The following is a 19,210-nucleotide window of genomic DNA, read 5'->3' as shown; positions in this document are numbered from 1 at the left end:
GTAGTGCAATTGCGCCTTATTCTAACTAGTTCCCTATATGGGATCCCTCTGATTACACTGTCTGGGTGGAAACTGTGCGCGTGAAGCGTACTGTTCCCAGCCGTCGGTTTGCGATATAAGGCAGTCTGCTTCCTCCCTTCTTCAATGTGTATTGTAAGATCCAGGTATGCTACCTGTTTGTTACTGATACATTCTGTAAATATCAGATTACAATAAAAAAATAAAAAATAAAGATATATATATATATATATATATATATATATATATATATATATATATATATATATACACATACACACATACACACATGCATGCATGCATGCATGCATGCAGAACCCAAGCCGGTCAAAATTGATAACAGTCCAATTATAAAGTGAAATTGCGCACTCAGAGGAAGGTTTAAGCAATCACCATTTATTGTTCCATGATACCGCTACGCGTTTCGCCACCCAACGGTGGTGTGATGTGCGCAATTTCACTTTATAATTGGACTGTTATATATATATATATATATATAGTTTTATATATCTTTTCATTTAAAAAAGAAAACCGCTTTAAGACTCCTTCAAGCAGTTTGTTTGACACCTGCATTGGGAATTGTCAACATTGAACTGTCATTTTTAAATAAATCAGTTGCTTAGTTCACCACCTGTAAAGCATTTAAAGATGCTTAAACTTACTCTGAGAATGGACAGAAAGTATGCATGCTGTGGGTGAACATAACTTCTCCAGGAAACAACGAATTCTGAGAATGATTTTCTGCTACACTACACCTCCTCTAACAGGAGACTGTAAGCAGTAACCTGACAGTTACCAATGTCCCCCATCCCTTACCGTGGTGGGTACCTCTGCCACTTGGACTGCCATGGGGTCATAGTTACTATGCAACTGGGGACCCAAACCCAAGGCATATCGGAGTTCAGGGAGTTAAGATATAGGGGAAACCATAGTTATTTTCGACACTACTCCATGCACTCTGTTGGGGTGTTAACCCTGAATCGCAGACCACTTGACTTAAAGAGGCACGAGGTGAAAAGATACGGGGAGGCTAGATATCGGATTGTTTCAAGTCTTATTATGAATAGCTTAGCCCCATATAAATGTCCTCTGCATTGAGGCACTTGAATTCTCTCTCATGTTCTGAATGGCTGTGAGAAATTATTTGAAATGTGTGCTACTGAGAGCCCTAGCTAGATATGATATATGGAAGATCAAGGTGCTCTGCAAAATCTCTTTCTTAATCTGTCAAAAAGTGGCACATTTGGTGGATAGGTAGTTACATTCTAAAAAGGGACAATACCTGTTTTACTTTTAGGTCTACAGAGCCTTATCTCGGTTTGATTACATTTTTTTTGACACAAGAATAATTAGTTTGGTTTACAGACCAGAGATGTTGCCTTGAACTAGGTAAGACATTCCTCTTTTTCTGCAGACATGATCCGGCCTTGGGAGGTGTGCTGAATCGAAATTTGCCTAGCTCAGTATTTATTTGAAAGGTTTTATATCGTGCTAGCTTCACCCGGGGTTATCAGAGCACTTTACATCAACAATGGTAATAAACAAGAAAACCACAGTAGCAATAGATGAAACAAGTTATACAAATGTTCATACATAAATAAAAAGAATAATTAAGATAACATATTGAGTAGGGTGCATATAAGATAAACAGGAAACCAATTGAAAGAACCAGAAAAGTTATACATAGTATTTTTACAGTATTCCAAAGTCATGTCTTCATATGCCTTTAGGCACTGCACCACACATAGCTTAGGGGAATCCGCAAAGGCTGAGTACAAGATCGATCTCGAAGAAGATTTAGTACGCCGTCCCACCGTAAATGTGACCCCTTCTGGAGAAAAAACTTGCGCTGAGACGTCCAGCGCAAGCACGTCAGAGACCCTGCGACAGGAAACCAAACATAACAGCATGGCCAATTTGGCCGAAAGTTCTTTTAAAGACAGGTACTTATTTGGCGGCCAAGACAGAAAGCGATTCAAGACCACATTGACGTCCCATAGGACCGAATAGCGCAGTTCCGGGTGTAACGAAAGCCGGATACCCCTCAGTACCCTACATACAAAAGGATGTTCCCCCACTGGCGCCCCTTCGATCGGATAATGAGCCGCCGAAATCAGAGAACGCACAGGTTAATGGAACGGTACGCCTTCCGTCGTCAATTCCGCCAAAAAATTCAGAATGGGAACGAGGCCTGCGACCATGGGATCCAAATCCAGTCGAAGACACCAACACACCCATTTAGTCCATGCGGAACAGTAACATTTTGAAGTATTGTTCGATAAGAGGGCCTCAGCTGATCCCGAAAAGCCCTGGAGCGACCAACGTCGGCTGAAAGCCGCCATGCCATGAGGCAGAGAGAACCCTGGGTCACGAGGGGATGCTATTCCGGGTACACTCATTTGTGATGTGACCTCTGCGAGGGGGTCCGGACTCCAGCTGAAGAAGCGCAGGAGTTGGTGATCCAGATGGGACGCCAAAAGGTCTATTGAGAACTGTCCCACCACTGGAAAACTTGAACACCCAGCTTCCACTGACTGGAATCCTTCAGATGCCTGGAGTGCCCGTGCACCACATGGTTGACTTGGCCCCGCTGACATTCTGCTGTCACAGAAATGTGATGGCTCAGGCAGTAGTCCCTTTGCCAAATTAGCCAGGGCCCTGGAACGAGGACCCCCCAGGTGGTTGACATAATGGACCGCAGCGATATTGTCCATATTTAACAGGACACAGCAACGAACCCTGTCTCTGGTCCAGCACTGAACTGCAAACAACCCCACTAGGAGCTCCAGGCAATTGATGTGTAACGCCTGTTCATCTAATGAGCAGGCGCCACCGGTGGAGAATTCTCCGCAACGGGTGCCCCCACCCCGACCTGCTGGCGTCTGATTCTATAACTATGTCCAGAACTGACCCGAAGAATGCCCGACCGTTCCAGGCTTCCATATGGGTAAGCCACCACGACATCTCCTTTTTGACTTTCTGAGAGTGGTGAATTGTCTGGTCGTACGACAAACCCCTTCTGAGGGGGTACGCTTTCAGGCACTGTAAGGCACAATAGTGCAGGGGCGCCGGAAAGATTGCCTGGATGGACGAGGAAAGGAGTCCCACCACCCGGGCAATCTGATGAAGAGAGGTATGAGTCTTGGTGATGGTTTGCTGCAACTCGTGCCGAATCTTGCTCATCTTCGGAGACGGTAGACTCAAGGAAGAGTGAATCGAATCCACCACAAAACCCAAGAACACTATGGTCTGAGCGGGCACGAGGACTGACTTGTCTCCGTTGATGACAAAACCCAACCCTTGCAAAAGGGAAACTGTCTGCTGTAACTGAAGGACCAGCTTCTTGGGGCAGTGTGCCATGAGCAGGATGTCATCCAGGTAGACCATCATCCGAATGCCCTGTCCCCAGAGAAACTCTACCGCTGGATGGAGCACCTTTGTGAAACACCAAGGTGCTGAAGAAAGCCCGAACGTCAGGGCGGTAAACTCATAAATCTGGTCTTTCCACTGAAACTGCAAGAACCGCTAGTGCGGAGGGTGGCTGGGGACCACAAGGTAGGCATTCTTTAGGTCCAGGCGTACCATCCAATCGCCTGGGAGAAGGACATCCCGAAGGAGGTTAATCCCTTCCATTTTGAAATGCCGGTAAACCAACTACCCTTTGAACTCTTTGAGGTTGATTACCGGTCGTCGGCCTCCATCTACTTTGTCCACGAAAAAAAGGTTGCTGAGGAAACCGTTGGGGTGTAGGGCCGAGTGACAAATGGGCCCCTTTCGGAGCAGCTCAGATACCTCCTCGTCGACCAAGTGCGCGTCGGCCACAGAAAAATTGATGGGACAAGGGGGTCTTTCCTGGCGGGGAATGTCGTAAAATTCGACGTGGAACGATGGTTTGCAAAACCCAAGCGTCTCCTGTAAGGCACGCCCAAGCCTCCTGAAAGGCTGCTAGCCGGCCCCCTATAGAGACCTGAGCCACAGGTATGACACTTACCGTGGGTACCACCGCCACCTGCGTTCTTGAAACCGCCACGGCCCCGGAATCATTGACCCCCCTGATGGGGTAGAAATTGGTGTAGTTTGCCCTCGCCCGGAGCCTTGTCCCCTACCGGGGTTTTGCTGACCACCATGACTGGTTGCGCGGCCCCCGCAACGACCGACCCTACCACTACCGGCCCCTTGAGAAAAACGGGACTGAAAAACTCTCTTAATGCTGGATTGGGTCTTGTCCAACGAGGTGAACGTGGCCACAAACGTGCCCAGATCCTTGACAAAGGGGTCTCCGAAGAGACACCCCCCCCGTGCCACCGCACCTGCCTCTGAGGAGGCCAAGTCTCCTAATTTAGGGTCCCGTTTTATTGAAAGTGAACGCCGCCGTTCCAGCAACAGGGCGCCATTAGAGTTACCTAAAAAGATAACCGGTCTCTCAGCCCAATTCAACAGAACGTCGGGGGATATGGTGGAACTTGTCGCCTTCGCCTCCTCACCATATCCAAAATTTGTATTTGAAGTCCTATTGCGTCCAAAGTTTGTCTTGGCAGGAGCGCCAAGAGCGATCAATGCCCTTGCTGGGATCCTTCATATACTTGGCCAGGAAGGTGGCCATCTTGCAGTCAAGCTCCGGTGTAAAGGCCATCTTCCCGTCCAACATAGGTCATGGACACTCCGCCCAAAGGCAGCCCCTAGCTTCTTTCTCCAAGGGTTTGCGGAGGCGGCTCGCCACAAACTTAGCCAACTTGTCCCCAGGAGCCCAGGCAGCTGACCGCGATTGAATGATCTCATCATGAGATAGGGACCCTGGCACCAGGGATGCAGAAGGGGGTGGAGCAGGTTGACGTGCAGGAGGGGGCCTAGCCGATTTTGCGAGAAACGCGCTCCTGAGGCTAGAAAGCATCCTTATCCACACCTGCGTGTCTTCAGGTTGTTTCTCCTTACAACCTTTCTTGGTTGATTGGGGACTCTCCCCAGGAGTAGTGTCATGCGCGGGGACTGCGGCCCCTAACTGGGCATACTCCAGCTTGGCGCATTCTACAGCTATGCGGTTGGACAAGCGCTCCTCCATAGGCCCCACTACCTCATTCATACATCGGTAGATAGAGCTGTCCACCGCCTCAAAAAACTCGTAGTCATATGGGAGGTATTGCTGCACTTCCTCCTCTTCATAAGTATCCTTGCTCCATTGTGTAAGTACAAGACTAACCACCTTGGGTATTAGCGCTATGAACAGGGCAACCGGCCGTCTGCCAGTAGCTGCAGTGTTGGACCCGGCCTCATGGCGTGGTCCTACCTCTCCCGCACGGCGGGCCCCAGACGACATCAGCCCTCCACCCAGCCTCGGGCAGCCCCTCCAGCCCGACCCTGCACGACCAACATTGCCGGTCCGGTTACCATCCCGGATCAACACTACCGGCCTAGCTCCATCCTAGGCCCATCACGCCCGAACACGAGGCCTTCCCCGACGCCATCTTGGAACCTCCACGTCAGGGGCACGTGGCCTCTGCCCTAGCCCCGGCCCCAGCGAAGCCCCGACATCGAGGCGCCAGGATCCACCCAGGTGGTCGAGTGGCCACTCAACGGATCTCGGAGGAAAGGTGAGTTTCGATGGTCCCCAGCCGTCCCCGGACGCCTGGTATCGATCGCCCTCCGGCCTCCCTGGGCGCTGGCTCCACCCCCCTGCTGGGTGTCTGGACACCATCATCCCGGCCCCTCCGGCCCCCAGGCGCGAGGGTCCGGACATCAAAGGACTCCAGCCCTATATCTGGGCCAGCCCCGGAGCAGGACTCCAGTTGTATCCTGGACTGGAAGCCCTGCTGACGCTGTCACGGCCGACACCAGACGAACTCCACCTTCCTGTAACCCGAAGCCATCTTGAGAGCCTGCTGGCGCTGCCGCGGCCTACCTCGCTGAGACCATCTTGAGAGCCTGCTGGCGCTGCCGCGGCCTACCTCGCTGAGACCATCTGGAGAGCCTGCTGGTGCTGCCGCGGCCTACCTCGCTGAGACCATCTTGAGAGCCTGCTGGCGCCGCCGCGGCCTACCTCGCTGAAACCATCTTGAGAGCCTGCTGGCGCTGCCGCGGCCCGACCTCTCGGAACCCCCCAGCTCGAGGATTGAGAGCTGTGCGTAGGGTATCCCTTCTTCCACCCAGGTTGAGACTGTCCCGCTACCTTACCCCCCTTTACGAGACTTTACGGATCCCTCGATCTGCCTGTATATACTGCCAAGACCCAGCAACCTTTACTATCTATAAAAGCTTAAGAATTTGACCTCCTGTGTGGTGTCCGTTTGTAGTGTTGTGATTACTCTGCTGTACGATCCTAGGAGAGGACCCTTACCCAGGAGGCCTCTCGGTAACGCTCGGCTACTTCTCGAAGGAGAGGTGGACCTAGGGGTGGTCGGCCAGACATCTTCTGCCTCCCCCGGGGTCGCCTTTCTAACATTGGTGGCAAGCGCCGGGATCCGAGCCCACGCAGATCGTACAGAGAGTGATTCACTCACTACCAAGAAAAACCCACTACGACCATGAGCACAGAATTCCAGAAAGAGAAAATGGAAGACTACAGTCACAAGGAGCTAAAGCAATTCTGCAAAGACCTAGGCATCGCTACCACTGGCTTAAGCACCAAAGAAGACTTTAAATCGGCCCTGCACGCCTGGGTGGACGCCGGCGACGCGCCACCCCCGAGTGAAGATAACCCGGGCCCGAACGGAGGCCCGGAGGCTGAGATGAACCCAGCGGGAGGGAGACCCGCAAACCCAGACACGGGCCTCTCCCACGAAGACGCCCGAGAACGAGAGAGGAACCGGCTCCACGAGTTGGAGCTCGTTCGACTCAGACAAGAAGGAGAGATCCAGCTGGCAGAAAGGAAGTTAGCCCTCGAGCAGCTACGGCTAGAAGGAGACCTAGAAGAAAGGCGGAGACAAAGAGACCTCGAGGAGAAAAAACTCATGCACGAGCGCGGCCTCAAAGAACTGGAAATTAAGGCCAAGACAAACGAGACCGGCACCTCCGGAGGCAAGACCTCACCTCCCCCGGTGGACACGAAGGTGCACATACCCAAGGATGTCGTCAAAGAGTACTATAAGAACGACGACATCCAACAGTGGTTCAAAGCCTATGAGGTCGCCATGACCGCCCATGGAGTACCCCTCAAGGACTGGGGTGCCGGCCTGTGGGGGAAGTTTATTAACGAAGGGAGAGACGCCCTGCTGGAGCTCCCTGATACCGAGATGGCCTCGTACGAGCACATGAAGACCGCCCTCCTCACTCGCTACGGACTCACCCCCCAGATGTACCGGCAGCGATTCCGATACCACGTGGGTGGAGTACGTAAACTTTTACAGCAGAGCCTTCGAGGGGTGGATCAGAGGCAGCCAGGCCACCACCTACCAGCAATTGGTCGACCTCATTCTATGGGAACATCTGGCCAATAACTGCCTCATTGAACTCCGGCAGCACCTCCTTGGCAGCAAACTGACTGAGCCACGAAAGCTCGCTGTCGAGGCGGATAGATGGGTGAGCACCCGAGTTCCCCGGAGTCCGATGGGAGACTACGGCCGGGGACCCCCGGGGAACCACCGACCACGAGGCGGCGGAGGAGGCCAGAGCCGGGGACGGGACGCCCCCCAGGGGTCCTCCCCTACCTCCACGTCGCCATCCCTGGGCCGAAGAGGGGGCCCCCCAGCCAGACCCGGGCCCCGCCCGAATGTTACGTGCCACAGATGCCAGCGACAGGGCCATTACGCGAATGACCCTCTCTGCCCAATGAACCAGCGACCCGGCACCACCGGTCCCCCAAACCGCCAGATCGCGGCCGCCGCCCTGGGTGAAGAAAGAAGCGAGGAAGAGGACGACAACCACGAGCAGGCCGAATGGGAGCCCGCCGCTATGACCTTAGCATGCCTGGGTACTCACGACCTGATCCCCCGAGACCCGATCCCAGGCAACACCCAGAAATACCGCCAGTGGGTCACCATCAATGGACGCCGGGCCGAAGCCCTCCGGGACACTGGAGCCAGCGTGACGGCGGTCTGCTGCCATCTGGTGACCCCAGAACAGATCCTTCCTAACGTCCTGTGCCCAGTCCGGTCGGCGAACAACTCGGAGACTTTGTGCCAGATGGCCCGCATCCCCTTCGAGTGGGGAGGAGTGTCGGGCATGCTGAAAGTGACTGTCCGAGACGATGCCCCCGTGGACTGCCTCCTTGGGAACGACCTGGAAAGTTCCCCCTGGGCCGGCGTCGAACGGAGAGAGCACCTGGGGATGCTAGGCCTTCCCGAGTGGGTCTGTGCGACCACCCGCTCCATGTCCGCCCGAGCCTTCACCCCAAAGGAGGAAGCCCCGACCGAGGAGCCGGAGTGGCCCGCACCTCCGCCGCCCGCCGTCCCCGAGGACGCCGACCCCGAACCCGGCCCCCAGGGGCCCGGCCAAGAAGATCTCACCGAGCTTGGCCACCTTCCAGAACTAGCTCAATGGCGCCAAGAAGGTGGCCCCACCCGCGAACAATTCCGGCAGGAACAGAAAACCTGCCGCTCCCTCGAGGGAATCCGACAGCAAGCCGCTACTCAAGCCGCTGGAGACCCCGCGGGGTCCCACTGGGCCTATTGGGACAACGACCTTCTCTACAGTGAGCAAAAGATTGCCGAACTAGGGGCCAGCCGGGTACTGGTCGTGCCCCTCCGATTCAGAAACTTCCTCCTGAACTTAGCACATGATGTGCCCCTCGCCGGGCACCTGGGGCAGGACAAAACTTACAGCCGCCTGGTGACCCATTTCTATTGGCCGAAAATGCGCAACGATGTTCATAACCACTGCAGAACCTGCCTGACCTGTCAAGCCAGCGGGAAGAGCGGGGGGAAAGTCAAAGCCCCCCTCCAGCCGTTTCCCGTGGTGACTACCCCCTTCGAGCGAGTGGGAATAGACATCGTAGAGCCCCTGGACCCTCGCACCTCGCAGGGACACCGCTTCATCCTCGTCCTGGTAGACCATGCCACCCGCTATCCCGAGGCCATCCCCCTCCGAACCATCACGGCCCCGTGGTGGGCCGAGCCCTCATGAGCATCTTCTCCCGAGTCGGCTTCCCCCGAGAAGTCGTGAGTGATCGGGGCTCCAACTTTATATCGAAGCATATGCGGTCCCTATGGCAACAGTGCGGGGTCACCTATAAGTTCACCACCCCGTATCACCCCCAAGGAAATGGACTAGTGGAACGGTTTAACAGAACACTGAAGGGGATGATCAAGGGCCTAGAGGAGCCTCTCCGACGCAAATGGGATGTCCTGCTGCCCTGCCTCCTATTCGCCTACCGAGAGGTACCCCAGAAGTCCCTAGGGTTCAGCCCTTTTGAACTATTGTACGGGCACCGGGTCCGAGGCCCCCTCAGCCTGGTCAAGGAGGGCTGGGAGACAGCCGTTCGAGATGCCCCACCGGATGTCTACCGATACCTCCTGACGCTTCGCAACCAGACTCGGAAGTTCAGGGAACTTGCCGAGGCCAACCTAGAGGCCAGCCAGGAGGAAATTAAGCGCTGGTATGACCAGAACGCCTCGTCCATCGAGTTCGAGCCAGGCCAGCAGGTCTGGGTCATGTCCCCGGTTGAACCTTGTGCCCTCCAGGACAAATGGACGGGGCCCTTCAAAGTGGTGGAGCGCAAGAGCCCCGTCACCTATCTGGTGGACATGGAGTCCCCCAGGAACCCCCTCCGGGTTCTACACGCTAACCGGCTCAAGCCGCACTTTGCCCGCACTGAACTAAGTCTGCTGCTAGCGACCGATGACGGAGCTGAAGGCGACTCCGAACCACTACCAGATCTCATGAGCACCTCCGAGAAAGACGGCTCCATCGAAGGGGTCAGGCTCTCCTCTACCCTGACCCCAGAGCAGCAACAAGACTGCCGGAAGCTGCTGGGACAATTTGCGGATCTGTTTTCCCTCACTCCGGGGGTCACCCGGTGGTGTGTCCACGATGTGGACACCGGAGACAGCCCGCCGGTAAGACACCGAGCTTTCCGAGTGCCCGACCGGGTTCGGGCCTGCATCCAATCAGAAGTGGCCAAGATGTTAGCCCTGGGGGTAGTCGAACCCTCCGACAGTCCATGGGCCAGTCCCGTTGTCCTGGTCCCTAAAGCCGCCACCCCCGGAACAGCTCTGGAACTCCGGTTCTGTGTTGACTACCGGGGACTGAATGCAGTCACCAGGACCGACGCCCATCCCATCCCCAGGGCGGATGAACTGATCGATCGCCTGGGGGCCGCCAAATACCTCAGCACCTTCGATCTCACGGCTGGGTATTGGCAGATCGGCCTTACCCCTGGTGCACAAGAGCGATCGGCCTTCTCGACCCCTGATGGCCACTATCACTTCAAAGTGATGCCCTTCGGCATGAAAAACGCCCCGGCCACCTTCCAGAGACTAGTGAACCAGGTGCTGGCCGGACTAGAGGAATACAGCGCCGCCTATCTAGATGACATTGCTGTGTACAGCCTTCACTGGGATGAGCACCTGACCCACCTCTGGGAGGTCCTGACGGCCCTCCGACGGGCCGGACTCACCATCAAAGCCAGCAAGTGCCAGATAGGCCAAGGGTCTGTGACCTATCTGGGCCACCAAGTGGGGAGCGGCCAAGTGGCTCCCCTCCAACCCAAGATAGACGCCATCCGGGCCTGGGAGCCCCCGGTCACCCAGACCGCCGTCCGAGCCTTCCTGGGGCTCACTGGATATTATCGGCGATTTATAAAGGACTACGGGAGCATTGTGGGGCCCCTCACAGAACTGACCTCAAAGAAACTACCACAGAAGGTGCACTGGACCCCTGCGTGCCAAACAGCCTTCGACTGCCATGTGCACCGCCCCTGTGCTCCAAGCCCCCGACTACAGCCGAGAGTTTGTGGTCCAAACCGACGCCTCGGAGCACGGCATCGGGGCGGTTCTGTCACAAGTTAACCCCGAAGGGGTCGACCGGCCTGTGGCCTTCATCAGCCGACGCCTGCTGGCAAGAGAACAACGGTGGAGCACCATCGAGAGGGAGGCCTTCGCCGTGGTGTGGGCCCTCAAGAAGCTCCGGCCCTACCTCTTCGGCACCCACTTCCGAGTCCAGTCCGACCACCGGCCCCTGCGGTGGTTGATGCAGATGCGGGGGGAAAACCCAAAACTGCTGCGCTGGTCCATTTCGCTGCAGGGGATGGACTTCACTGTAGAACATCGCCCTGGCAACGACCACGCCAATGCTGACGGCCTGTCCAGATTCTTCCGCCTCGGCGAGGAGAACCCCCAAGAAGATGGGTGACTCTCCCCTGCCTTCAGCTGGGGGGGACGCGTGTTGGACCCGGCCTCATGGCGTGGTCCTACCTCTCCCGCACGGAGGGCCCCAGACGACATCAGCCCTCCACCCAGCCTCGGGCAGCCCCTCCAGCCCGACCCTGCACGACCAACATTGCCGGTCCGGTTACCATCCCGGATCAACACTACCGGCCTAGCTCCATCCTAGGCCCATCACGCCCGAACACGAGGCCTTCCCCGACGCCATCTTGGAACCTCCACGTCAGGGGCACGTGGCCTCTGCCCTAGCCCCGGCCCCAGCGAAGCCCCAACATCGAGGCGCCAGGATCCACCCAGGTGGTCGAGTGGCCACTCGACGGATCCCGGAGGAAAGGGGAGTTTCGATGGTCCCCAGCCATCCCCGGACGCCTGGTATCGATCGCCCTCCGGCCTCCCTGGGCGCTGGCTCCACCCCCCTGCTGGGTGTCTGGACACCATCATCCCGGCCCCTCCGGCCCCCAGGCGCGAGGGTCCGGACATCAAAGGACTCCAGCCCTATATCTGGGCCAGCCCCGGAGCAGGACCCCAGTTGTATCCTGGACTGGAAGCCCTGCTGACGCTGTCACGGCCGACACCAGACGAACTCATCCTTCCTGTAACCCGAAGCCATCTTGAAAGCCTGCTGGCGCTGCCGCGGCCTACCTCGCTGAGACCATCTTGAGAGCCTGCTGGCGCCGCCGCGGCCTACCTCGCTGAAACCATCTTGAGAGCCTGCTGGCGCTGCCGCGGCCTACCTCGCTGAGACCATCTTGAGAGCCTGCTGGCGCTGCCGCGGCCTACCTCGCTGAAACCATCTTGAGAGCCTGCTGGCGCTGCCGCGGCCCGACCTCTCGGAACCCCCCAGCTCGAGGATTGAGAGCTGTGCGTAGGGTATCCCTTCTTCAACCCAGGTTGCGACTGTCCCGCTACCTTACCCCCCTTTACGAGACTTTACGGATCCCTCGATCTGCCTGTATATACTGCCAAGACCCAGCAACCTTTACTATCTATAAAAGCTTAAGAATTTGACCTCCTGTGTGGTGTCCGTTTGTAGTGTTGTGATTACTCTGCTGTGCGATCCTAGGAGTGGACCCTCACCCAGGAGGCCTCTCGGTAACGCTCGGCTACTTCTCGAAGGAGAGGTGGACCTAGGGGTGGTCGGCCAGACATCTTCTGCCTCCCCCGGGGTCGCCTTTCTAACATGCAGTCACCGCAAAAAAAAAACCCAACTGGAAGCAAGGCTGGTTGGGAAATTCCCACCTCTACTATGGGCAGCCCCAAGGACAGCGAGGCTCTTAATGGGGGACAAAACCACAATTCAGGCTGCACTGCCCTGTAAACACGCGCCGGCCCTAAGGAGACTGACGGGGCCCAACCGCTACATCGCGCGTTGGCTTCAAAGTACCCTTGTGCAGAAATCCTGCCTGTAGGCGATTAACACGGTCAAGCCGCTGTCCTGACCCCCATCGGTGTCGTGAGCAAGAACGAGATTAGGGAAGTGATACAGACCCCACCGTGGCGTTCAATTGTGGCGGCAGGGGGGACAATGCTCACGGTGCTCGTAGCTCTCGCAGCACGTCTCCTCATTGAGGAGACCGCGCCGTGGGAGCAACGAGACGCGCAAGCTCCCACTTGCGGGCTTCCAAGGCACTGCGCAACAAGGGGCACGGCCGCGTTAGGGCGAAAACGCTCTCGAGGCCATCAGCAATCCGTAAACGGTGACGCAATCACAAAATTACCACGGCAATCTCCACCGCTAGCACAGTCCGATTTAAGGAGTCCTTGCGCAATGAGAACAAATCCAAAGAAAGAGGAAGGACACCTAAGATGGAGGAACCTTCTACATGTTATGGACACTATAAAGGGACTACTATTGTTGGATGTGGCCTATGGACTCGTGGGAATTGTAGTCTGGTGGCAGACTTGTTCGGTTTTTTTCATGTTCTTAAATTATTTTTTTCCTTCATATTGGAATAAATATCATTGATTTTGCTTTTCTGGCTGCTGGAAAAATTGTATATAAAATTAAAGCCAAGAAGGAAAAGCATAATCTGAGCCTCTGGTACTGACATAGAATTCCAAATGGTAAATTTGAGGTATGTCATTAAAATGCATTGTTTAAAGCTGTAAGGCCACATTACAATATGAGAGCATGGATTTAATAGGCATGTAGGTTAGTTTGGTGACATAGATGTAGTTAATATTAGGGTACATGTCTTGGAGCGCAGTGTGGGGTGGTTCTGGTATCTCAAATTAAGTGTGTGCCCTTACACATTGCAGACGGATCTAGAAAGTTAAGGTTGATTTGCAAGGTTTGTAGACCGAGTACTGTGATAATGCAACAGATCGTATTTGTCCTAATTATAAGGTGTTCATGAAGAACCGTGGACAAAAAAAGCCAGCTGAATTACACAATTATTGTGATGATTTCTCTCATTCAAATAGTAATTTTAGCCGAGCGCTATACTGGTAGGTTCACTAAATGTCATAAGTCAACAAACAAAACAATTTGGATCGGATATTAGGCGAGGTGCATTTTAAATAAATAGGCGGATGGGCTTACAGTTACTGATTTAAAAATATATCTAGCTCCTGTGGAGGAACTCCCTCACTTTCTTTACCCCTCCCCCACTTTCTTCACCCATCCCCCAATGAAATATGGGAGGTTCCCTCCCTTTTTCACCAGTGAAAGGCACTTACTCCTTTACATGGCTAAATTTGAGAGCATATGCAGGATGGTAAACTACCAGAAAAGGCTATGTGAATACCAGCAAATGGATATGTTTGCAAGTTTCCATTGTTTCTTTGAAGGTGGGCTCAGACAAGCATGTCTAAAGGCCCACTCCTAACTTAAAATGTACTATTGAAGACATTCCAAAATACAGAGTAATTTACAAGGGTACAAGTCTGCACATCCTAATTCCTTGAAATGACAACTTGATTTGTTTGCACACTAATGTTGACCATGAATATGCAACAATCTGATAATTTGGCTTCCTAATCATGGTGTCACCAGTGCGCAAGTGTGGAAACCAAATGAAGGTCAAAAATTATCTTTCTCAGAGACGACAGTTCAGCATAAGTTTACCTGTAAGGGATCAACAAATGGTTCGAAATCGCCATGGCATGTTGCACCAAATAAGTATTGATTAAATCAAATTAATAGTTTTTCATAAGTTAATGCATTTGAGTTGATTTTATTAAAGTTTTAACCAGTGCATAACTGCACTGAGAGCAGTATTGCAAAACACATACGTCTTAATAGTAGCTTGTATGGATATGTTTTTTGAATGATTATTGTAGTTTTTTCAGTTGCACCTTCACTGATATTTGTGTCCTTTCTAAATTCATAGAAGTCTGCAGAACTTCAGTTAAGCATGTTCATGGTCATTAACAAGTGTTGAATTTGATAGCAGCATCTTGGTGGTTGAGCCAAAGTCGAAATGGCACATTGCTTGTGCTGTACTAAATGGGGCTCAAACATGCGTGTACTTTCGGGAAATACTAAATCTGAATCCAGTTGTATATGCCACTGATGATGTTCGGGGTTCAGTGACAGTGTCCAAGGGTAGGGAATGCTTCATGACATTGCTTTCTTCACTGGGGCTCGAGAATGTTCATAATGATTTTTTTTTCCCATTACATTTTTTGTAGGTTTACAGATGAAAGTTTCGAAATTGAAGAAGGACAGATGTTTGTAAGTACCCATTTACATAAAGTGTTACAATTCGGTTTGTTACATAGACGTGTAATATATTTTAGTTAAAGTGTGTGTTGTCTGACACAAGTTAAATTCAAATTGAAACCTGTTATCAATTGACTATTTTTATTTATTTGTAATTATAAGATGCAAACAACAAAAGAGGTATATACAATGGCTCACCATCTACACGTTCCACGAGTTGCTCTTCACAAAAAATCCCTCATTATCAAAGTGTTTCTTTAAAGGGGATCCCTCGAGTTCATAATCCTCAACCATCCTACATGCAGCTAAAATATCTAGTCAGTTCTTTACTTGTAATCTACATTAATGTAATTCATAAGTAGAATTAAAATATTTACGTTCGTATACTCATTTACTTCATATAATCGTAAGATATCTTTAACTTTGTTTCCAACTGATCGTCAGAAGATAGAAAGAATGTTAATCTTTTTTTAACATTATGGTTTTGTTGCATAACGTGCTTGAGCATCACTCTCCGTTATACTGTTTTTATTATTAATTCACACTTCAGTTGGCAGTCAGTTTCCAACAATTTCCCAGATCACTCTATCCTCATCTGCATTTGCCCTTTGTGACGTAATAACAAATGCAGGGTGGTGTTCCAGCCCATATGGTAGTGGTTCGGATCTAGGGCATTTCTCCTGGTAACCTGAGCAATCTCTGGTGATCATCTTGAATGTAATGTATGCCTTGTCAATGTGATCGAAATTAATTAGCTTAAATCTGTCATTTCTGGAAATGTGGGCATTGCGAAGTATGAATTCCTAACCTTTTCTTTAATAGTTGGCTTATTCATGTCTTCTCAAGTTCAAGTTCAGAGATTTATATAGCGCACTACTCACCCAGAGGGTCTCAAGGCGCTTGGGGGAGGGGGGTGCTATTACTTATCGAATATCCACGTTTTTAGTTGCTTTCTGAAGGAGAGGTGGTTCTGATTGAGGCGGAGGTTGGTGGGGAGAGAGTTCCAGGTCTTGGCCGCTAAGTAGGAGAAGGATCTGCCCCCCATGGTGGATCTATGGATGCGCGGAATTGCTGCGAGGGCTTGATTGGACGATCGTAGTTGGCGGGTAGGGGTGTAGAAGGACAGTCGTGTGTTGAGGCATTCGGGTCCTAGGTCGTATAGGGTTTTGTGTGCGTGGGTGAGGAGGCGAAACGTTATTCTCTTGTTGACGGGGAGCCAGTGGAGGTCTTTCAGGTGAGCGGAAATGTGAGCTTAACGAGGGATGTCTAGTATGAGTCTGGCTGAGGCGTTTTGGATGCGTTGGAGTTTTTTCTGTAGTTTGGCTGTGGTTCCGGCGTATAGGGTGTTACCGTAGTCCAGTCGGCTTGTGACCAGTGCATGGGTTACCGTTTTTCTTGTTTCGGCGGGGATCCAACGGAAGACTTTTTTGAGCATGCGTAGGATGTTGAAGCAGGATGATGAGACGGCGTTGGCTTGTCTGGTCATCGAGAGGGAGTAGTCCAGGATGAAGCCCAGGTTACGTGCATGATCCGTAGGAATGGGTGCGGTTCCCAGGGCCGGTGGCCACCAAGAGTCGTCCCAGGCAGAGGGGGGTGAACCTAAGATGAGGACTTCCGTTTTGTCCGAGTTCAGTTTTAGACGGCTGTTCTTCATCCATTCGGCTACTTCTTTCATTCCTTCGTGTAAGTTGGTTTTGGCGGTGTTTGGGTCTTTGGTGAGAGATAGGATCAGCTGGGTGTCGTCTGCGTAGGAAATGATGTTGAGGTTGCGTTGGCGCGCGATGTATGCGAGGGGGCTCATGTATACGTTGGAAGAGGGTGGGACTGAGTGATGATCCTTGTGGTACGCCGCAGATGACTTCGGTGGCCTCTGTTCTGAAAGGGGGGAGGCGGACACTCTGGGTTCTTCCGGCGAGGAACGAGATGATCCAGTCCAATGCTTTTCCTTGTATTCGATGTTGCTGAGGCGTTGTATGAGGGTGCTATGACAGACTGTGTCGAAGGCTGCAGAAAGGTCAAGTAGGATGAGGGCGGCTGTTTCTCCGTTGTCCAGTAGAGTGCGAATGTCGTCTGTTGCTGCGATGAGGGCGGTTTCGGTGCTGTTTGGCTCGGAAGCCGGATTGTGAGGGGTCGAGGGATTTGTTGGATTCAAGGAAGGCGGCGAGCTGACTGTTGACGGCTTTCTCAATGACTTTGGCAGGGAATGGGAGGAGCGAGATGGGGCGGTAGTTCTTAAGTTCCGTGGGGTCTGCTGTGGGTTTCTTTAGAAGGGCGCTGAGTTCGGCATGTTTCCAGCTTTCCGGGAAGGTAGCGGAGTTGAAGGAACAGTTGATGACATCGCGGAGATGGGGTGCGATGATCGAGTCTGCTTTGTTGAAAATGTGGTGGGGACATGGGTCGGTTGGCGATCCTGAGTGGATGGAGTTCATCAGGCGGATGGTGTCTTCGGTGGTGATTGGATTCCAGGCGTGAAGGTTGGTGGAGTGCGGTTTTGGTTCGGGGGTGGGTGAAGAGGGCTGGTCTTCGGACTGGTTTTTGAAGCTGTTATGTATGTCGGCGATTTTGTTGTGGAAGAATGAGGATAGAGAGTCGCAGAGGTCTTGGGAGGGAGTGATGTCGTTGGTGCCGGCGGTGGGGTTGGTGAATTCTTTGACGATGTTGAATAGTTCCTTGCTGTTTAGGGCGTTGTTGTCAAGTCGATCCTTGAATGCTGATTTCTTGGTAGATCTGATGAGTTGGTGGTGTTTGCGGGAGGCGTTCTTGAAGGAGGCCAGGTTGTCAGTGGTTGGGTTTTTTCTCCAAGCTTTCTCGAGGGTACGACAGAGCTTCTTGGATTTCTTAAGGTCGTCGTTGAACCAGGGGGCTCTTATGCTACCCTGCTTGATTTGGTGGTTTTTCAAGGGTGCCAGTTCATCGGCGCAGTGGGTGATCCATTGTGTGATGTTGGTGGCTGCTTGGTTTGGGTCCGATGATTTGGTAGGAGGGTTTTGGTGAAGCGATGCGAAGAGTTGGTCGGTGGTAATTTTGTTCCAATTTCTTCGGGGAATAGGTTGTGGGGGGTTGTGGGTGGTGGTCTTCTTGTAGTTGAAGTGAACGCAGCTGTGGTCCGTCCAATGAAGAGCTGTGGTGTGATCGAAGGAGATGTGCTTGCTGGATGTGAATATAGGGTCGAGCGTGTGTCCGGCAAGGTGGGTGGGGGTGTCAACAAGTTGTTTGAGTCCGAGATTGGCCAGGTTGTCTAGAAGGTTGGTGGTATTGCTGTCGTTTTTCTTTTCCAGGTGAAAGTTGAGGTCTCCCAGTAAGATGTAGTTCTCGGAGGGGAGGACATGTGGGCTGATGAAGTCAGTGATGTCTTCGCTGAATTGTGTACGGGTCCTGGCGGTCTGTAGAAGAGGGTGCCTCTGAGTGTGGTCTTGGGGTCGGTGTGGATCTGGAAGTGCAGGTGTTCGGCGTTAGCGAGGATATCGTCGGAATTGGTCGTGATGCGGATGTTGTTTTATGGACGATGGCAATGCCTCCTCCTGTTTGGATGGTGCGGTCCTTTCGGATGATCTTGTAGCCGTCCGGAATGGCTATGGCGATGTCGGGCGCTGATGAGGCGTTCATCCATGTTTCAGTGAGAAAGGCGACGTCCGGCGATGTGGTGTCGAGTAGGTTCCACAGTTCAATGGCATGTTTGTGGACCGAATTATTTACAACAAGGGGTGGTGATGGACAGAGTCTCTGAATTAAGCAGAGTACTCTCACCCAGTCAAGAGATCAGGGCTAGATCCAACACCGTTTTTTAGCTCATTGCACCATCCCAGTTTCAGAACCTGGCTGTATGCAAATTAGTCTGTCCCTGGCCCAGTGCATCATGGGAACAGGGCAGACCAGACTACAAAAGCCAATTCTTACACTGGGAAGGAAACAAGCTTCCGGGGACCGGTTTCTGCCATTTCAGGCGTCTTCGGCCCGGCTTGCTTGAATCCTGATGGTGCAATGAGCAAGGGACTCACATCTGAGTATACCCTTCCACGCTTAGGGTGGACAAAATTATTTACAACAAGGGGTGGTGATGGACAGAGTCTCTGAATTAAGCAGAGTACTCTCACCCAGTCAAGAGATCAGGGCTAGATCCAACACCGTTTTTTAGCTCATTGCACCATCCCAGTTTCAGAACCTGGCTGTATGCAAATTAGTCTGTCCCTGGCCCAGTGCATCATGGGAACAGGGC

The 19,210-nt window shown here is 52.7% G+C and overlaps 1 protein-coding gene across 2 annotated transcripts in view; it reads left to right on the top strand.

Moving 5' to 3' along the window:
- RBBP8 (RB binding protein 8, endonuclease) overlaps positions 1–19,210 on the top strand; it is a 451,013-nt gene that overhangs the window by 228,512 nt on the left and 203,291 nt on the right. For both annotated transcript variants that reach the window (XM_078687426.1, XM_078687425.1), the window contains exon 3: positions 14,964–15,006. In XM_078687426.1, coding sequence (XP_078543552.1) covers positions 14,964–15,006 — 43 coding nt within the window. The remainder of the gene's footprint in view (positions 1–14,963; positions 15,007–19,210) is intronic.

The sequence above is a fragment of the Lissotriton helveticus genome, chromosome 4_1 (assembly GCF_964261635.1).
Source record: "Lissotriton helveticus chromosome 4_1, aLisHel1.1, whole genome shotgun sequence".
NCBI lineage: Eukaryota > Metazoa > Chordata > Amphibia > Caudata > Salamandridae > Lissotriton > Lissotriton helveticus.
The sequence above is the reverse complement of the archived record's forward strand: the minus strand, read 5'-3'. Positions and strand labels throughout refer to the sequence as shown.